The following is a 21,693-nucleotide window of genomic DNA, read 5'->3' on the forward strand; positions in this document are numbered from 1 at the left end:
ATAATTATAGCAGCACAGAAATGCAAAATCATATCAGTAAAGTATTAGGTTTTCACTGAATTTGCCTTAAATAATATCGCCGTAGGAGTTTTCTCGCGGCTGTCATTGTGTCACCTGCAAAAATATCCTGTTCGCACCTGTAGGTACGCCTGTGAGTACTTGATCCGGATAGCACAATAATATATGTCGGTATTTTTCTCTCGCTGCAGGTGGGATCCACGCTACGTGTGCAGTATTCGTTCAAGCGGCCCAACAACAGTCCATGTCTGGGGCGCTATTTCTTATCAAGGTCTGCCGCCGATACACAGAATTGAAGGAAAAAGGACGTCGTCGAGCTATTCACGGATACCTGAAACGGTGCACCTTCCACACGTTCTCGACGGGCCATTTCCCGATGGACTGTTTCATTTCCAGCAGGATGGAGCACCCATTCATAGCGCCAATGCTGTGCGAGACCTCATGGACGAGCTGGGCATCATGCCCCTAGATTGGCCAGCGCGCAGTCCGGACCTTAATATAATAGAAAACGTCTGGGGAATCCTAAAAAAAATCGAAGCAAAAGTAGTGGACTCAGTGTCGCCACAGGTGAACAATTGTGGAAAGCTATTGAGGCTGAGTGGAATCGCCTGCGAGGTGTGCCCAACTTTGTCGACCCCCTCTACGACTCGTTACCGGGCAGAATAGCCAGTGTTAAAGCGGCCCAGGGAGGTACGATACCATACTGAGTGGAGCGATCCCGGAAAGTGATGACTTAGCCACATTCGCCTACTTCTGAACTTTTGCAACAATGCCACCGCCTGAGCCCTTCATGGATGTCATATCCGAGTCGGCATTCATCCTTCTCCTGTACTGCATTGGTTTTCACGCGTTGATTGCTTTATCCTCAATTTCTGTTTCACTTCTTCATAAATATCTTCTTCTCCCATTATATTGCTGTCCAGCAACGCTGTTTTTCATTCGCTTTTTTATGAATTACTTCAGATTGTGTGTGTTTATTTTATCGGTTTTATCCCACGCCAGTTTGTACCATTTAAATAAATGTGCCATTCTTCCTTGAAACCACCTTCCGGTGCTTTTGTTTTTTTGTAATTCCAGAGAAACCGAACTTGAGTTTAGAGTGCTACAGACGCCAATCAAACTATCGCAAAAGAGTCATTTACTCCGCCACACTTCCAGCGGCATAAAAAGCCCCAGAGGCAGCCAAGTTGGCCGCGGTCTGAAAAGACGCGAAATGCGCTGTCGCCCTTAGCTAAATACGCAGTGCAGACACACGCCGAAAGACATTATGGCCGCGGCGAGCGGTGCCTGTGCAGAAATGCGCGGTGATCTGCTATCACTCACGCTTGCTTGCCTCGCCGTCTCGTTACACTCGTGAAACACGGTGGCATGGTGACGCCCTCGCCGCCGTCACAGCGTCACAATTGCAGGCAGCGCGTCCCTGGCGGCACGAAACGAACTCGCAAGGCGGTGGCTGGACAAGGAAGCAATGAGCAGGCATGCCTCTGTTTCTGCCGCGCATGCGCGTGGGACGCATAACTCAAACCCAGAGCGCAATTTTAGGTGGCGCTGACTTGCTCCGCAGAGCACCGCCGGCGCGCTCTAGACAAGGCTGCTCACCACTGTACTTGCAAAGCAAACGTAAACATTATTGGAGCAGCGCATGATAACTAACGGCTCCTTTGATTTCTTCAAATGTTTCATAAGTTCCCTCATTCTTCTCTCACTGGGTATGTGCCATGGGAAAGGTGACAATCTTTGGCAAACCCTCCAGAACTCGCTTATGGCACTACGCCACAAGTAGTACCGAATGATTACGTGTATTTACACTGATGTTGTACTTCCGTTTGCATATACCTCTGATTACACTTCTCCCCTCGAAAAACAACGCACACCGCTTTAGTACTCGGTGCATCGCTGCATCGACGCTCAACAGAATTTTACCCATCGAATGTAGTTGCTTGGCATTTAACCAAGCTCTTCGCTAAAGCTGTTTCACAGGAATTGCGACATCTGCGCTACACCTAGGAGACTGGCGATGTGAGCCTACTGGTTGTTAATCTTGAAACGAGCGAGTTGTAGCGCGAACAAGAAGGCACATAAAGAATGCGCACACGCAGCGCTACACAAAATTTCTTCAGTCACATGTGGTGGTGAAATAGGGGAACTTTTCAATGCTAGCCGCATAAAGCATTCATGGACACACGTTAGGCGCGAAATAATGCGCAGCCTAAACCTAGAGGGCCCTCGTCTGCATGGGTGGTGAGCGCAGCGTGCTGCAGAGAGGAGTGACTAATAAGAGCTCCGTAAACTACGTTAGGTGACAGCACAATTAGGAGGCGATGCGTAAATACCTGAAATGTTAATAAGGCGAAAGCCATAAGAGCCTCATGGGTCGAAAAATTAACTATCCGGCGTTATGGCACCAAAATTGATGGCGCCAGAGTAGTCGACCATCATCTTCGCGAAATCAGTAGCGCATCTATTCGCTGCACCTCCATCACGGAGGCTGAAGACCCAGCCGTGGCATTAGATATTGCCTACGCGACAACAACAAACGGTCGCGGAACAACTCTACGGATTTTCAGGCGGCGTGCCGAAATTTCCTGCATGTGCGAGTCGGCCGAACAGCAACGAGCATTCTCCTTGGCGCACCAGATACTAATGGCCCCTAGATACACGAAATCTCCCATCCGGCATAGCATAATATGGACGCCGGGTCAAGTGGTGCTGCAAAGAAACAAGGAGGCAGACAGCAGCTTGAGGACACACAAGGGACTCAGCACACCGTGATCCTGCCCTGGAAGAGCCTATCCTGGTACCGTGCGCCTACGCGGCCATCCTAAATTGCTACAAGGGACTAAGGTGGATCTACTCCCCTCCCCATAAAAAACTAAAAAAGGAAGAAGCTGTCAGCCGGCGCTTAATCAAGACTGGCACGTAACCCAACCTAGACATACTTAATAAAATGCACCGAACGGCACACCCCGCGCTTTGCCCATGGTGCTCTAAGAGGCCAACGCTTTTACACACCACCTGGAGATGCCGGGCCCGGACTGCCCCCTATAAACCAAGCGAGTGTGGAGCGGTGGGAGGAGCTTCTGGCCAGCGACAGCCTTAACGATCAACTCAGTTTGATCGACAGGGCGCGCAGACCGGCAACTGCCTGTGGCGCCCTGTACTGAGGGCAGCCTCCTCTGTTTGAATGGTTGAACTCCACTTCTTCCTTCAAAGAAATGGTTTCCTCTTTCTACTCAAACGGCCACTGATGGATCTCGAACCCACGACCTTTGGTGGCAGTCGAACAAGCAACCACTGGTGGAAGTCGAACCCACGGCCTCCGGGGTTAATTAAGGCGCTCGAACCCACGGCCTTTGGTGGTAGTCAATTCCGCGACCATTGATGGCCCCAAAATTCATTGGCACGTAAATTTATGGTAGATGAACCGTTGTAGAGCCCCTTAAACTTCGTAAAGTAGTGCCACGCTTTGAAGAATGCAGCCTCCTCCTCGTGCGCTCTGGCCGACGCCGGCGCCGCTTGGCTATTGGCCTAATAGCATCACTTGGGCCCTCGCGCCGTGCAGCAGCGCCATTTTTGCTCGACAAGCGTCTCCGGAGCGGCGAGGAGCGCATGTTGCTGCCGTTGCTACGCTCGAGCAGTGTAGGCGGCGCCACGGTCGAGGAAGGAGCGTAAAAGAAAGTAGAAACGAGGAGGAGGGAAGGCGGAGGAGGAGGGTGTCACTACTTTACGAAGTTTAAGGGGCTTTAGACCGTTGATGACGGAACCCATGAAAGTTGGTGGGAGTCGAAGTCACGATGTTTGGTGTTTATGAATGCTAATTAAATAAGCCATAGTTAATTAAAATAGTTCATTAAGACCCTCATACCGACGGCCTTTTGTGGGAGCCAAACCCAATAGATTTGGTGTTCGTTAAAGCGAAGTTAATTAGGAGAGTTCATTTATAGCATGAGGAGAGTTATCGCTCGACACATTAAATGATATATATATATATATATATATATATATATATATATATATATATATATATATATATATATATATATATATATATATATAGGGCGAGTAAATCCAAACCTTTTTCGATATGCCTATATTTAGTGTCTAATAAACCTACTTCAAACATTGCAACGCTAAGGAAATTTTAAAGAGCAATCACAGTCTTCTGTGACCGTCTGTCACGAGCCGACACAACGAAAAGAACAATCCAATTGAGGAGCACACAGTACGAATAAACACGAGCAGTGTTTTATCCTGTAGGAGTCGATATCTTGCTACAAGATAAATAATTCCGAGGATCTTGCAATTCACTTTACTACGTGACTAGCTAGGAAAGCGTAATCTCCATGAGAACAGATCTTCCGCATGGCGTCGTTCATGATTTTACACCGGAATCTATTTGCTTTATGGAGAAAGTAGTGTGATATGTATATATATATATATATATGTACTATTATGTAGTGTACTATATAGTCGCCAATAATGCCAGAGCATTGCACACCAAGTACACGTGCGAGGCATTCCTTTATCGGGGCAATTAAGGCACTCGCACAGAAATACGCATCCGTAGGTACACCAGGACAATTTCCTGCACATGTGCACTGAATTGCAAAAGTTTTTGACTTCATGCTATTGATCTCGTTAAACAAGTGAGCCACATATGACTGAATAGTGCTTGTTCAGCCAAAAGCACTGAACGTACTTCTTCCACTAAATATATATGCCAAGCTTGTGCGGTAGATTGGGTTAAGGAGTTTACTGCTGCCGAAACATGACAGCAAGAAAATGCACCTGGTGATAAATGTCCCGTGCGCACTTACCTGAGCAGTTCAGTGTCACGCCCATTGCACTGGCTGGCCACGAAGCGGCTTCGCGGCTGACGCAGAACGCCTCCATGAAGTAGACGTAGAAAAGGCCCGAGGTACAAAACACGCCTGTGGCAAACATAATGACAGCGCAGCCAACCACTGCAACAGGCCAACTGTTTGCATGGTCATTAGCAGTCCGTCGCAACTCGGGTTGCGGCTTTTCATCCGACTGAGGCGTGCAGTTACATGGAACTTGTGGTGGTGAGGCTGCATAAGAAAAAAAAACACACTAGAATGTTTTCGTTCCTACGCACAAAGCAAACATGTTAACAATCAGCGGCTGACTAGCGTTGCGCAAACAATAGTACTATTTGATTTCTGAACGAATCTAGGTTCCCGCAGAAGCATCACCCTCAGAGTGCCACAGAAAAAGTGAGAGTAGTCACAAATCGGCTGGCAAGCAATAGGTGGCATCCAAATACGTATTGCCCACGGCAGTAGAGTACACTGCCAGAGCCTGAATGCAATAAATGCTTAGCGGAGGAGAAACGCTACAAGCGCCGTCACCGAAAACGTGATGTAATCTTTCAGACGACCCAAACCACGTGCGTCTCAAACAGTCGTTCAGCGACGAACGTCGCCGTTCGAGTACAAAACTTGGTGGAAAAAACTAACGAAAGTCTTTTGCTATGAAAAGGAAGAAAGAGCCAAGGAGACGAATTTGATTTCATAGAGCAATGACGACTTTTGTTGTACTATGGACATTTATGTGTTGCGTTTGTTGTTTTGCGGCGCAATGTCGTGCACAAAAGAGCTGGCAACTGGCACATCTACGGGGTTGGTACAGATAGCCATACGTATAAAGCGTCTCGATATGTGTGTGCTTTCCTGTGTTGAGCCATTGGGTGAAGATGCCGTTCGTGTGATGCAAAAGTTCGCGGTAGACTTCGCGGAAGCCCCTGTTGTGGTAAAATATTGAGTACAGTGTACAAAAATCGCACGCAAACAAGAGGCCCGTCCTAATATTTATTGTTGCTTCCCCAAATGGTGATGAATACAAGACTTATTCCAGGCAACAGGGGCTATGACATATTAAAATGTATTTCAATTATCAGTTTCTAACTATATTAACATCGTCTTTCCTAAGTTTGATTGCCCTGATTTACCTAATATGGATCCAATTATCTAATATAGGACCTGAAAAACTCTGTATCTGGTGCTGATAGAATTATCTCCCAATTTCTGAAAGAAACCGCTGCATGTTGTTCAATTATATTGGCACAACTATTTTCACAGTCTTTAGAATGTGGTGTCCTATCCAGCGAATGGAAGGCGGGCAGATTGTATCTATCTCCAAGCAATGTGACATAGCTATTCCATTAAACTACAGTTCCATATCGCTCACCGGTGTCCCATGTAAACTCTTAGCGCATGAACAAAAACTTTGAGCGCACAACCAGACGAGGACGGTCAAAGAAGACGGGAGTCACAGGAGCGCTAATTTGCCACTACTTGTTGAGAACCGCAAAGCGAAATATAAAGGCTTGTCGTGGCCCTACATGAAGACAATCAGTGACGATGCAAGTATTTTAATTACTTTGAAGGTGAAGCAGTCGACGGCTTGCACACATAGTTACACCCATACTATCAATCATCTCTTCCTCGATGATTTCATGCGTGAGAGGGATCCTGCTTCTCGTGACAGTGATTGATTTTAGACAGATTGGCACGGAGCTCGATTTCACGCAGTGGTGTGCACTTTGCCCAGAACTGGGCACCGCACTAAGATCATCACTAGATTCACACTTCGTACAGTCCACATCGAAAAACCCTCCGCACTTGTCCCTGAAATTTCTACGGTGTAACAGGAGGCGGTCATTTACAAATCTCGCACTATCACCTATATTTGTCTTGCTACAATAAATCAGTTGATTCCGGATATTTGACGAACTTCTCCTAGTGCTTCTTTTTGCAACGAAGCTTGTGAGACACGCCTGGATGTCATTCTGCGCACTTGTTGAAGCTTGTCCTGTGTGGAAAAAACAACCAGAACGTCCGCCCATTGCCCAAAATTTTAGTCGATGTTAGAAGCCGTGAATGTACGGAAGCACCGCCAACTTCAGCTTCCCACCAGAAGTCCGCAAGGCATAGGCTGTTTTGACGACTTCCATTTAAAGATGCCTCAGCGACACTGACTAATGCATGAGAGGGTTACCCAGAAGTAGTAATTCAGCCTGATTTGCTGAAATGAATGCAGTGTTTTTTACTAATCAGTACTAGTCAGTGTCACTGAAATGATGCGACAACGAGTCTTCAAACCCATGGTAGAGTGTATAAGCGCGACTGGACAAGGACGTAGAAAGGGACCGATACACAGACACAGCGCTTCACTTTCAACTATAGATTTTATTTTCGCACGCATCGATAAATATATACAGTGCGAGCGGAAACAACGTAACAGCAAAAAAGAACATTTGAGTGGTGCATTTCGTTGAACCGAACACGTGTGCAAGGCAAGGGAAAAACATGTACTACAATGGTTACAAAGATAAACCGAGGAATCGTATCTCCTTTTCCGATAGTGACACCGAAGGCTTGCTTACGCACTTTTGCTCAAATTTTGCAATCTCGTACGCCTCTACAATCTCCCTCATCATCCTGCTACGAGCCTTGTACAGAATGGACGTGCTCTCAAACATGGGTTTGCAGGAACAATCTCGGCAGTGAATACCCAAATGACCTGAGATTACCTTAGTGACGTTATGTTGATGCTCTTTTAATCTCTCGTTGATGCATCTGCCGGTTTGACCAATGTACGTTCTTACGCATGAAAGTGGGATGGTATAGACAACGTTATCTAGATATATATACAGAACTTAAAGGTCCAAACACCCAGCATCGGCTCAACCCCCACGATCCGTTTTCTCCAGACACAGCTAAGCCGCGCACGGCTGCACGCGGGAGGGGACAACCCTCGCGTGCTCGGGTATGTGGTGTCGCAACGCACCAAACGCCTGCTGACGCAGACGCCCCTGCGGGGGTCAAGAGGACATCCAAAAGATACGACTTCTGGAACATGATCGAGCACAAACCGAGATAGCGTTTGGCGGTGTTTCTAATCGAAAGCTGACTCTTGCAGTGCTCCTTTGCCAATTCTTCTAGACTTTCTACATTTTGTGTTCGATCTGCTTTCTGACAGTCCTGACCGCCTTAGGAGCTGGTAAATTACGAGCGCTTCCACTCTTGGCTGAATGCTTGACTGCAATACTCTCATGAAGATATCGGAGAGCGAATCGGATTGATTTGTAAGAAACACTAGTAATCTCGGCCATTTTCTTCTGCCAAGTACCAGACTTGGAGAGCAGCACAATCTTGGTCCGAACGCGCTTAGAAGCTGCTACATCAGAATTGCGGAAACAAGCAATATCATACTTTAACAATTTAACTGAAAAGGAAGAATATAAAGAAAGAAATATAACGTTGAAATATTATCCAAGGACTACTGCAAAAGTTCACCTTGTAAAATAGAGACAGCCGCAAGGAGGACGTTTCGGTCACCCGGTAAATGCAGTAAAAGACGTGACGCCTTATATCTAAATTAGCCATTCCTATTTTCAATTTCACTTGAGAGACAGTAGTGTGCCATGAGTAATCAGACCAAATAAATCGAGCTGCGCTATACTGAACTGCTTTTGAATGCTAGAAATAGAAGAATTCTGTGGTCCTCAAAGAAAGCATGTGTTTTCCTAATTAGCGTTTTATTTTATTATCAGCCAATCAAGAATTTATTTGCATGCAGTGAGTGATCTGTTCTGCATATTTTCTGATGGAGGTTTGAGAGTTCGCATTTTGCCTTTTCTTTTGCTGGTGGTAGACAACCATACTGCAACTGAAAAAATAATCTCTTTTCCTTTGTCGTCACGGCGACGTTACTTACTTTCATGGGCAGCGCACAACAGCGCACAAGATAGCACAAAAGCTGACGAAAATTCCGCAGCATTAAAGTTGGTTTCTTCATTTATTCCATGCCCCTTTTGTTCTGGAGATTACGACACCAATGTTGTTTACACCTCGACTAATACAAGCATTGTATTGTGAGCTATTGCTTGAAGTAATATTCGTAGATTTACTGCTAAGCTCCTTTAGCATTTTCTCCCATGTTCATTCCTAAATACTTGCGCATAATTTCCTAACGCTGCAATTCACTCAGACCCACATTTATTCAGTTCTTCAATTTTCCATTGCTGGATGAAACGTTATTAAATGCACTATGAGTCCATGTGTTTGGCTGGAAATGTACCAATAATGATGGGTAAATGCACCGTAAAGGGGCGAAGCCTCAATTCAATGTGTTTTTTTTTTTTTTTTTTTTTTTTTTAGGAAGGAAGAACCCAACGAGCAACACGCCGTGGCACAAGTAAAATGTTGAAACATTAAAAGACGTGTGAGACAGTTGCAGTGAAGGCGAGACAACATACTCTATGCGGTCAACGTACGGTATGATACTCACGACAACGAGTATTTCCCCCTCCTCGACCCTAGATAACAAAGATAAGGCAATAAACGCGCGAGACTAACACTTCTGCAGTACACTAATCGGTGCAGAAACGCCATTCGCGACAGAATGGAATTTATTTACAGCAAATATTTTTGAAAACCTTTTTGTCATGTAGATTCGCGATTGCAGAGATCTGCCCGTTGATACTGTGGAGCGCTCAATCATTTCATTTTTGAGCGCGCTTGGTAGCACGCTTTAACACGGTCCAAATAGTTTTTCCAAGCTCGATATGCACTTCTGTTCTTCATATTATTATGCTGTATCTTTATTAGGCCAACAGGCAGTGACATTCAGTTGCACTTTTCTCACGCGCGTGCTGATTAAGCGTTTATGTTTCTTTCAATTAATTGTACTGTTCACTAGCTTTTGGTGAACAAAAATGATCCCTGTGTAACGAAACTCCTGTGAGTATGTATACATGCTCCCACCTGAGGCCCGGTATTGGCGTTGGTCACTGTGCATTAAAGGAACAAATAGAGTGCGGCAAACTCTTTGCTGCACAGAAGGGAAGGCGACGCGGCGCGACTTCACGGCAAGACGCTCGCGGCGGGTTATACCTAGCCTCGGTACACACAGAGTCGTAGACCGCCGACACTTACAAGTGCTCCTGCCGGCGCAGTCAACCCCATGCGCGCTGCATCTGGAGCCCAGCTGCGGAGCCGTAGTCGTACTGCTTTCCCGATCGCATCCTGCGAGGCTCATCGGTGCTGATAGTGTACCGCGGAGGCCGCTATTTTCCATAGCAGAGCTGCAGTGCCACTGACAACGTACGAAATGAATCGACCCAGTGCACTCGACACATAGCGTAACAAAGGGAAAGATAGCAGCGGCCACCAGAGGCATACGGCGGTCGAGCGCGAGCTGTTCTAGCTAAACTGCTAGATTGCTTCGAAACAAACAAGAAATAATGCTGTAACGCGTGTTTTATTACCTTGAACTAAAAAATAACGCAATAAGAATACGCGACAGTAGGAGCATTCTTTCTCTCAACAAAATATTGCGACCAGCTGCGGCTGTGTCCATGACTCACAGCGGAGCGCATGAAATGCGAAGCATTATCGGGGTCCTTGCCGAGCTCGTTCCAGTTGGCTCGATTGGTTGATCTATATAAACGATTTTATGGCGGAAGAGCCACATATGGTCATAGAGCGGCATACACATAGTGATGGCTTTTCAATGAATCGTTTATGAAGTAGAGAAATGTACTTTGATTTGTAGGTGTAACATGGCGGTAAATAGGCCTAAAATCAGTGGCTGTAACTTGCGAAAATATATATAAGTATTGAAAACATGACCAGAAATGTAGATTATGACCGCAATGTTGTGTTTCGCAGGAACAATGCAATAAAACGTGTAGGTGAACGTAGCATTTCTGCCTCATCAGGGCCCTTGAATACAATGGCCTGGAAACACGTGCTGTACTACACTGCCAAAAAAATTCCGTAATTTAACGTAGAAAACATACGTAAAGAATACATACAGCGTCATGTTTTATCAAAAACGCAGGGAGTCTACGTAAAAAGAAAACGGACGACACTTCTGTTTTGTCGAAAACGGAGGAAACATACGTTAAAAAGGAAAAAAAAGACGTGTTTATCGTCCGTATTTTCAAAAACGGAGAATTTCCGTAAATTGTGGCTGGCGTATACAGCAAGAGTGGAAAGCGCAAGTATAACCGCATGTCTCTTTGAGGCGATGACTGTTCTCATAAATAAAAATGAGAAAATATTGTGCGGTCGAGGTGAGGCACTCATCATCACGCGTACTCACTATTTAGTACTCATTAACTGTCTAGCGGTAACACTAGTTCGGACTGTGCAAGCGAAAGGTGGCGACACTTCACTTGGTTCGCTGCTCCTGTGGTCGTCAGGTTGTCCGATTTTCATCAGCGCTCTGTGACCCGTCTTTCGCCAAGTATGTCTTTGCTGGACTTTTGATTTAAAATCAGGTAAGCTTTATTTTACTAGTTTCGTCAGTGCTCTTATGCGCAACAGTTGCAAGCTTCACGGGAAAGCCCTAAAGGCCCATAACTGTTGCGAGTCGGGCAGAGTCGTACGCGCGGAATTCCGTTGGCGAGGGCAAAGAGCTCGCGCGTTCGATGTTTTCAGCGCTTATTGGGCATATATAGACTGACACAAAAGCAGCTCCGGAAAAGGAATGTGGCAACAACTGTCCTTTAGCTGCGTGAGCGTCTGACAACACTCTTGATTGGCCTTTGTTGCTGTGAAGCTAGGATTACAACCTCATTTCTGTCGCCCGTCCAATGGCATGATACTTTGTGCTTGCGTTTCCTATGTATGCCGTGTTGCCTGTTTTCTTAAGTTGCGAACTGCGAAAAAATTTACTGCCAGTAGTAGCGCGCGTCAGAATTAAATGACACCTGGGGTGCTATGCAGGATGCGCCGAGTTTGGCGAAACTCGGGATCTTCACGAGCTCTGGCGACACCCCAAGATGAAAGCACAAATGGTACCGAGACACAGTTTATCTTTCGAGAAGCCTCCAGTTTCATTGGTTTATCTCGATTCACTCTGGGTGGCTATCATTCCTTGGGCGTTGCCTTCTGGGCGGTCGACAAACTGGGGCTCACGTGATCATACCGTCGGTGCATGGTCGCGCCTTCTTTCACTTGTTTGTCGTTCCACCGAGTGCATTACACGCACAAGCGAGTTATAAAACAAATGCATTTAATACAATATTATTAGTTAGTTTAACGTGGTTTAAAAGCATTTTAAAGCTTACAAGATGTACACTGAATGTGTATTCGACTAATTTGTAATTTAGTACGCTTCGCATTATACCACGAGGGAACGCTGTGGTGGCGTCATCACATACATTCATCGGGTGAGCATGGCGGCTGAACATCGAAGAGGCCCAGTGTAAACAAACTCGTACAACGAGCTTGCAGTGCGCGACGTAGTGATCAGGCTCGACGATGACCACTATTTCTTGGATAGTTCTGTTCCTCCGTGAGCAATCTTTCCGTGCACCCCGAAAGACTGCGAATAGCTTAGGTGATTTTACAGATCGCAACGCGTACTTACTGTTCACGGCACAATCCTGAACAAACAACTTATCCGGTGCTGCTTCTGTGAGTGCGCCGAGTTTCTCCACTCTGCGTGACTGCGAGCGTCACGAATATTGCATAGTGTGTGCAAAAGGAAGACAGCCGATATAGCTACGATGCGACAAGGAGGTGGTGCCGACGATGGATCTCGCAACCAACACAGTGACGCAGGCATCGACAAACTGCAGATAAGTATATTTCTACTGTTTCATATTTAGCATAATAATAGTGCACGGATTAAGTCACTTTCGTAGTAACGAACTGAATGTCCTGCAGTTTAAAAAAGGCATTGAGAGCCAATGAGTGTTGGTGCTTTTACATGTGCGTGGGCCCGCGAAAATATGGAAAAGATAAAGGTAACCTTCACTAACTTAGTGATATAACAGAAGTTCATCAGTGACATTCAGCCCGCAGAATCTATGGAAGAGTATCTTTATCCAGGTGAAATATCAATAGCAGGTACTGATATAAAGCAGGAAACTTATACAAAAATTTCATGGGTTGAACAGCACATGGGAGGCATTACCGAATTGATCGCCACGTTACCGATATCCTTGAAAAATGTTTAGAATCGTTGCATTCTACCGGTTATGCAATATGGGACATAAACCTGGAGGTTAACAAAGGAACTTGAGAAGTCGAGGACTGTGCAGAAAGTGAAGTAACAAAAATTGTTGGAGGCAGCATTAAGGCAGGAAGACAGTGGCGTAGTAAACCGTGGCAACTGATATGCTAGTTGAGATTTAAAAAAAAAAATGGAATCGGTGGGCAGGCCATGCACATCTTCAATCACTTGTTGCCAATTTATAACAGGTGATTACATAAGCGTGACAGAATGGATGTCAAGAAGAGAGAACTGCAGCCAAGGATGGTAGAAAATTGCGTAATGGGACAAAAATATGATGTTTGTAGGCATAGGATGCAATCAGCTCGCATAAGACGGGATTGTAGGGAGCGCCATTGATTTCGCAGTGAACAAAAATAAGTTTGTGGTGCTGACAGTAGAGACTCGTGAAGGTTCGGGGACACGTCAGCTGTTGGCACACTAATAAACATTACAATTGGCTCTGAAAAATACAACCCATTATGAAAAATAAAGCAATGTTGTCCCGACAAATTGTTTTATCATGCATACACTAAAGGCTTCCACAGTCAAGGGCAGTTAGTACCAATAGTGCAATGAGCATTTTTATTTGTAAATAATGGTTTATATGCGGTTGATTCATTCCAACAATCCACTTTTTTTGCAGCAAAACATTCTGCTGCTGGAGGCACTCAACCGCCCGGTGGCAGTAGGCGAGCGCCAGGCACATGCTCTTGAGAGTGTGGCAAGGTCCAGAGGGCTGCTCTGCAACAGTAGGATCAGTGCACTCACTGCTTTCCAGTCGAGCCCCCAGAACACACCTTATAAAGGAGCTTTCAGTTTATTATTTTGTTTATTATTCAAGAGCACGAATAAAATTATTGCAGTAAGCATTGTGCTGTGCATATTGGGACACTTGTAACATGCACTTTATGTCTCTTCAAAATGGGCAAACACATAAGACAACCTGGACCGTGTAAATGAAAAAGACACTAATGCAGCATATACGTCATTGTGCTGTTTGTTCTTTCTATGTGCAAGAATACAATGGGTGTTGATTAGCCACAAGATGAACGGTGTGTGTATTTCACAATGAAAAGACAGGAAACGGCATGACCTTAATAATGCTATCACCTATAGACTGTGCACATGAATGCAACACTCCCCGATTTAAACGTGCCATTACATGCATGTTCGATACCACATATTCTTTAACAATGTCATATATTTGCATGTACTAATTTTCACACAGCTTAAGCGCATGCATAGCTCACTTGTGATGTATCCATTTCATAGGCCAAATAATTGTACACTTTGTCCTTTTGTGTTGTATGAAAAGCGGCATCCTCTAGTCGGATACAACTTCACAAGACAGGAGAGGCCCCGCCCAGATGACCAAAGCGCAGCAGCCGATTGCCTCCACATAGTCCCTCTCTAAAGAGCGGGTATTAGTGCGTCCAGCGGCACGACGTCAGTGTAGAGTGTGTGCCCATTGGTGCAGGCTTGTGTTCACCTGCCGTTGAAGTGCAGATTCTGCGGCCTCCTAAAGTTATATCTGACCATAGAATCACGTAATGCATTGCACTGGTTGCATAGACTTTAGCAACTTGATAGCACACAATGATCAGGAACAGAAATCTATAAAGGCACCCAAGCAAAGCTGGCTGGCCACACTTCTATTATGAGGGGCTGTAAGCAGTTCTCACCAAATATTCCCATGACATCCTTGAAAAAGAGGTGGTGTTTGGCACTTTAGAATCAAAAACAGATTACAGTGAATGCTGTGTACCACGTTAAAACAAACTGAGCTTGGTTATCTGCACAGCATGTAATGAAAGCTTGTGCTTCACATAGGAAACAAAGTGCTCTGTCCAGTACAACTGTCGAGTTTGCTGTGGCACCTATTATGTCATTAGTGTCGACATACAAATTTTCAAAGGCGATTCATTTCACCATTATTTTTGTATGATGGTTCTTTCAATCAGTGCTTGTCTTACATGAGCAGGTGGGTTTGAAAGCAAAGCTTTGTTTGCAAACCTTCAGACTTCCATAATTGTGTGGCAAGGCACTGGCATGGTGTCGAATAGCTTACACTTCCTCGGTCCTGCACCGAAGAGGCCCAATGCTCTACTTGAAGTTGGACCGCACAATTCGACGGCACACAAAGAAGAATAACACACCCAGCAGAGCTTTCTGCTGTGTGTATTTCTCTTCTTTGTGTCCCGTCGAATTGTGGTGCAATTCAGCTACAAGCTTCTATACCGATACAACGAGTCTTCAACCTCACCAATGATCTAGTTATTAAGCCACAATGGCACATATCTTTGAAATGTCCCAACACGAATTAGCTCTCCAACAAATCACCGCAAGCATAAAATTTTGCAGCACAGGTGTATGTACGTGCCATATTCTGTACCACTAAACTCGCAGGAATTAAAGGGGCAAGCATTAACCAGCCTTACTGCTGCCGTTGCCATCATCATCATGACACCAATAGAAAGACAGTGCTGCGTTTCAGTAAAGGGAGTGCCGGAGGGAAAGGCGTGACAGCGAGGCTTGAGGCTTACAATAAAAATAGCATTTACAAGACATGTTCAATGCCAAAATATGCTGCATATCACTCATCCTACTTTGGAATTGCGGCAAGCTTTTACACGTTTGAGCATGTCACAGTTTGTGTAATCATTGCTCTAAAGCTGTACAAAAGGTCTATTCAATCTGCAATCTTTATTTTTATCATGGCGGGTTAAAGACCCACTTTTCATTGGCATCTGCACCACATTTCTCCCGATATGTAATTTTGCCTTGGTGGTTCACGACATCTTCACGCACACCGAGTTCTGCAGAGCATTGGATCTGCATTGTTCTACTGCTGAAGAATTAGAGCCCTATACGAGACGAAAATATACGATTTGTCCATACAGAACAACGCTGCCCCCCCCCCCCCCCCAAAAGAAATACACTGAACCACTGGCACATGCACGAACAGTGCACACAGCAAACACTCTGAAGTATTTTCTTCATGCAAGCCAGCACACTAAGATTCTCAATGCATTTTCATTTTGCCATAAATGCATAGGCACAACCGGCTTGGCGCGACATCCGCATCTCGCACTGCAACAAATTGTGCAATGCCTTACTGTTTCATAGTGTGGCCGGTAGATGACGCATGACCAAAATTCAGCATTATGCATACTAAGTAACTTGTACTAAGTACTAAGTAATCTCATAAAAAAAAGCAAGTTCTTTATGAGATTAGCATTCACAGGGTACTTCACACAATTTGTGATATCCATCTATCTATTTATACTTCATTAACCTCTTTCCCCCAAAAAGTGAGCCATTTGGAAGGCACCTTGATAGACAAGTAGAACAATCGGTAAAAAGTCAGCAACCAGCGAAAAAGTCAGTATTATAGGCTGCCGCATGTGTGACGTCGGAAACACAAAATTTAGGTCGGCTACAGAGAAGTGACAAATTTGGCAATATGGTGCGTCTAGACATTGCTACAATGCTAATCAGAGTAACGCTGACATTGAAGGCACCTTAATTCCTACGTACGTTGCGTCGACACACCCGACTACGTTCGTAATGTCTCCGCGAAGAAGCGTTTTTTTTTATAAATGCCCGCTCAGCCGCAGTCTTCGGGAAAGCCAGCCACCGCTTCCGCACCGCCGCATCAATAAGCGCATCAGACATCTCTGACACAGAGGCTCGCAATAGTTTGATGACGTCCAATGTAACGCTCGGCGCCGACGCTTCCCTGAAAACTCCCCAGTCCCGTAGAAACGGAGGGCGCAGAGGACTTGCTCTTCAACGGTGAGCGAATGAAGCCCGCCACGCTGTCTCCACAGACGAGAGTCTTCGCCTAGCTCGTCACACAGCCAGCGCACTGATGTCTTCGACAGGCCAAGATGACGCTGAAACTCCACGGCGGTCATGTACGCGAACGGGTCCAGACGGTCATACTGACGCTTGCTGCCGCTGGCTGCAATAACACAGGCTGCTGCTGCCGCCGCCATGTTCCCGAGTTGAACTCGGAGGGGGTTTCGCGATGTACGAGTTTAGCACGAGTTCGCCTGTCAATCAAAGCCAGAGGTCACGCCCCGCGCGAGGCATGTAACTCTAGTGCGCGCACCCACCAAGGTTGGGCCACGCCCAACTTATCTTTCGGCAACAGCGACGCGGTGCCGAGCTGAGAGGCATCAACAATATTCACCACCGACATAAAACACGCACAACACACTGTCATCGGTGATGTACTGCGCACTACTATCAAAAACAAAGCGTTGACTGTCGCTGGCTTCTCGGGCTGAGATGGCCCCACAGCACGGTTTCATTGCCTGCATTGTGGCGACGTAGCGCACAGTAAATAATTATCGGCACGTCACTGTAGCTGCTTGCAAGGCGTCGATGCGCCGAGGGTGACGACGATGCTGAGGAGTGCGTATCGCAGCAGTCGTTTGAGATGGCTGCTCCGTCATCGGTGATGTATCGGAGCCACAACGTCGTAAACACGATCAGCGTCCGAGAATCGCTCGCTCTTCTAGACCCAGGGCAATGGCATTTCTTCATCACAAGCACTGCGCACTCAACAGTTCCACCACCTTCCTCAGTTCGAAGTCTCATTTCATAGCCGCCCACAAGAGCCCTCACCTGCCAAAATGCGATTCCTGCGGTGTCGTTACGATATCCTTCTGCGATCGCTGCTGGCTCCAGCATAAGTAATCCGCAAGCACCTTGGTGCGCACAAAACACTCAAATACTGCGTACATGCGCTCAGAGGCACTTTCAGTGGGCAAGCGATGACAAGCGATGAACTGTGTCGATGGGAAGCACGCACTTCTTCGCAATGCATCGCCGAGGCTTCGCGCACAAAGATAAACTGGTACATTTTCACTAAACTGCGTCACTACGAGCACTACGGACCACCATTTTGTAGCGACAACCGTTGCTCCCGTATTTATGACTAGTGTGTCGTTTTTAGTTGGTAAAGCGGGCGTCTTAAGGCGCCTGTGATGAACAGCCGTACCATGGCGCTGCGTTTCTATTCCCCTAATAGAGAAAGAGTGGTGATCACTGACATTATTGAGAATAGCACTGTAGCGCCCCTAGGCGACTTCTCACCGTATGAACTGCCTCGTGCGTGCGACCCGGTTCAATGTATCCACTTCTAAGCTTTCGCCTCACTGTCGCCACTCGCGGCAAGAAGTGCAAAATTTAATATATTTGCTCGATCTCCGTTTGTCATCAGAAATTTCTAGCATTCAAAACGAAAAACAGACACTTAAAGAAATAAAAATGTTCGTTATTTTATTTGTTGTATTATAACGTATTCGTTTGAGCGAAAGCGTAGCTGCAAGAATGCGCCGCATGTACCCTGTTCGCATTCGATGGAGGATAGAAAGATAGTTGCCGAAAGATGAGGCACGCCCTTGACGCGCCCGGGAAAGGCGTGGCAAGCGGCTCACGGCAAGTCTGCAGACAGACAGCGGCACAGTCACGGTATTGCTAAGTTGCGATAATCCGTTGATAACAATACGCGGCGCTGGCGAGTTTCGTTGTGCAGCCGTCTGCGCTTGAAACGTGGAAGCAGCGTGCCGCGCAGGGTGCGCTCATGTTGTCATACGCGGCTTTTTGTCTACATATTTTTTTGCCTGCAGCCTTTGCGCGTTTCACGCTATCTCCGTTCACTGACTGCCGTCGAGCAAACTCGGGTAAAACTCGGGTGAACGAGAAACTCGGCGCATCCTGCATAGCACCCCTGGTTTACACTTGTATATTTGCGAGAGTTCTCGCGTCCCTTCGCAGCATTACACAGCTGTCGTGCAGTGAAGCCACTATGGAATGCATGTAAGACCCTTGCTCCAGAACCTTTATATGTATCGTCGTGTAAGCTGAAGTCACAGCGCTTCAAAAAATACACTTATTTTTTACCTATGGTGCGGCATCTGCAAAGTACGCGAAGGAGCAGTGTGAAGGCATTACGCTCTTCTGTCACGTCACGCGAGTCCGTGCGTTTACTTGTTATTATCGGTGTCACACTGTCACTTGATCGCGATCGGGCCCCATCCGGATCGAATTTCTCGATAGCGATCGACAACGATCCCTGCTACACGGCCCAACGATCCGGATCCAGTCTGGGCGAGCTCAAGCACACCAGTTGCCGTAAGCGGGTGCAAAGAACTTATGAAATTTGTATAAAATAGCAATATAAAACTCGTTTTTTGTCAAGAAAACATTATTTCCTTTGCCGTAGTCGGTAAGGAGGTTACCTGATCGTCTGCGTCTCTCAGAACTACATGGTCGTTAACCTGCGATCGCGATCAGGCCCGATCGCGATGCACGGATCGCGAATTGCCTGCATCCGTATCGAGCTCTATAATGAAATCGAGGGTTCGACGGAAGCCCGTCTGGTCGGGATGAAGCATTGAAGAAATAAAACGAAGGACACCGACCAACATAGAAGTGCTAAAAAATGAAAAATCTAAAAGACGTTTCGGCTTCGCTACGGAAGCCTTGTTCACAATGGTATGACGGAAGGTTCATGGAAGCTTATGTAGGCTTTAGAACGTGACGTAAGCAGCACGTGTATGACGGGGGGAGGGTTCCCTCATTTCGATTAAGCGTGTGACGTGTTTTTTGTATCTCCAGTGATTCCAGATACAGACGCGAACAAGGCTTCCGTAGCGAAGCCGAAACGTCTTTTAGATTTTTCATTTTTTAGTACTTCTATGTTGGTCGGTGTCCTTCGTTATATTTCTTCCGAGCTCTATAATGATTGGTTCCTATCGCGATCGAAAGTGACCGTGTGACACCGGTATTAAAGCTGACAATGTACTTCAGGATGTGCGTACAGATCTATTAGCGGTTTATGTTCAGACTGATTCCTTTGCTGATGTTCATTTTGTGTTGTTACGTTTCGCCTACGACGCGCGGTATAGCCGGCGCGGATGCAACGGACGCCGGGGCTTCGTTCAAAGCGGCGGACATTTTGGCCCGTTCGACGCCGCCGCAACGCCTCCCCGCCAAGCGCGTCCAGGCGTGTTTCAATGCCACGTGTCTTCGTGTGTGCGTGTGTGTGTGTGTGCATGTTGGTGCCCACGCTTGTCAAAGCGCGGCAGCCGGGGAGGGGAGCTCCCCAAGTGTGAAGCGAGGAGGTCTGACCGGCGCAGGCCCGGGGGTTGCGTCACTACACTCGTCCCAACGTGTCTCTCAGCGTGTCCGTGCCCCGCAGTCACGTGGCCTCAACCCGAGACGTTCCTCCTTCCCCTCAACTGCGAGAGTATAAAAGTAGCTGCCCCCAGACGCCGAGAGAGGCTCCGATTTCTTCCGTTGAGTAGCGTGCTCTCCCGTCTCTCCACTTCGGTCGACCTGACCGGCCGCTCTTTTGCAATGCTAAAATAAACCAGTTGTTCTGTTAACAGTCGACTCATGCTTTGCCGGGACCTTCGGATGCTTCCAGTTGTGCCCCAGGCCGCCACGCCAACGCTACCCTTGGGGCTTGCGACCCATTTGCAACAACTCGTGCCAGCGGTGCGATTGCAACAACGGGTGTCAGCTCCGAGATTACAACAGTGTGCAGCAGATGCGGCCTTCACATATCCTCAAAATGCGAACTTGTATCTTCATTAATGGCAGACGATATTGAATGCGTCAGTTTAATCGTAATGCTCCACTTGTGAATGTATATGGCCAGATCATGTAATTCTCACATTTGATGGTATTTGCACGAATAAGTTTCTGCTTTATGATGATGTGTGGTGTTTTATGGCGCAAGGGCCAGGTTTGACCAAAGAGCGCCATGACAGGTGGTAATGTTGACGATGTATTATGGATGACATTCAGAATGAACCCATCATGGTAGCTGTGATATGGCTGTAAAAGGGCCTAGAAAAACTGACGTTGTATGTGGAGTGGAATATATAAGTGCTAAAATCATGACGGTGACTACGATGTGATATGGGCTATGGCAATGGGCTTTCGTTAAACGATGATGCAATAAAACATAACACTGACACCAGAGTTTCAGGAGAGCCCTTGAATGCAGGGCGGTTAGTCGTGTGCTTAAAAGTTGCCTGGCCAGATGATTTTCAGGGTGTCCGTTGGGTGTCCGATTTTCAGCCCAAATAGTGTTAAAAAGTGCGAGTAGTGTAACTTGTGTGTCATTGTGTAGGTTTTTGATCATTTCATACATTATTCTGTCAAATCCAGGTGCAGAGCTTTTACATGCGCTCAAGGCAGCTCTAAACTCCGCAATACTAAAAGGACGGTTGTATGGTTGATTCTGACGACATTTTCTGATGAAAGGCTTACATTCTTCTATTTGTATTTGAGGAAGGATTGTGAATAATTTGTTGAACTTGACACGCTCTCAAAATACTCCCCAAGTGAGTCTGCCTGGTCTTGCAGTGTATCGCCCTGTGTATTTACCAGAGGGAGTGAATATGTTTGCCGCCCTCTAATCTTTTTAACCCTGTCCCAGGCTTTGGCCTCATCTCTGAACGAGTTAATACTCGACAAAAACTTGTGCAACTTTCTCTTTTGGCCTGTCGGCGGATTCGCCTGCCTTGGGACTTTAGTTTTTTAAAGTTCATACGATTCTCTGCAGTGGGAGAAGCGCGTAGCAACCCCCACGCCTTGTTCTGATTTTTACGGGCGATC

At 46.4% G+C, this 21,693-nt stretch overlaps 1 protein-coding gene across 1 annotated transcript in view; it reads right to left on the minus strand.

The window, feature by feature from the left end:
• LOC126524466 (uncharacterized) overlaps positions 1–10,160 on the minus strand; it is a 116,813-nt gene extending 106,653 nt beyond the window's left edge. Inside the window, exons 1-2 of the mRNA XM_050172780.3 lie at positions 9,981–10,160; positions 4,836–5,090 (exon numbers count right to left, since the gene is read on the minus strand). Coding sequence (XP_050028737.2) covers positions 4,836–5,090; positions 9,981–10,122 — 397 coding nt within the window. The 5' untranslated portion in view covers positions 10,123–10,160. The remainder of the gene's footprint in view (positions 1–4,835; positions 5,091–9,980) is intronic.
• Between the last annotated feature and the right edge of the window lie 11,533 nt (positions 10,161–21,693).

Source organism: Dermacentor andersoni, chromosome 3, assembly GCF_023375885.2.
Source record: "Dermacentor andersoni chromosome 3, qqDerAnde1_hic_scaffold, whole genome shotgun sequence".
Taxonomy (NCBI): domain Eukaryota; kingdom Metazoa; phylum Arthropoda; class Arachnida; order Ixodida; family Ixodidae; genus Dermacentor; species Dermacentor andersoni.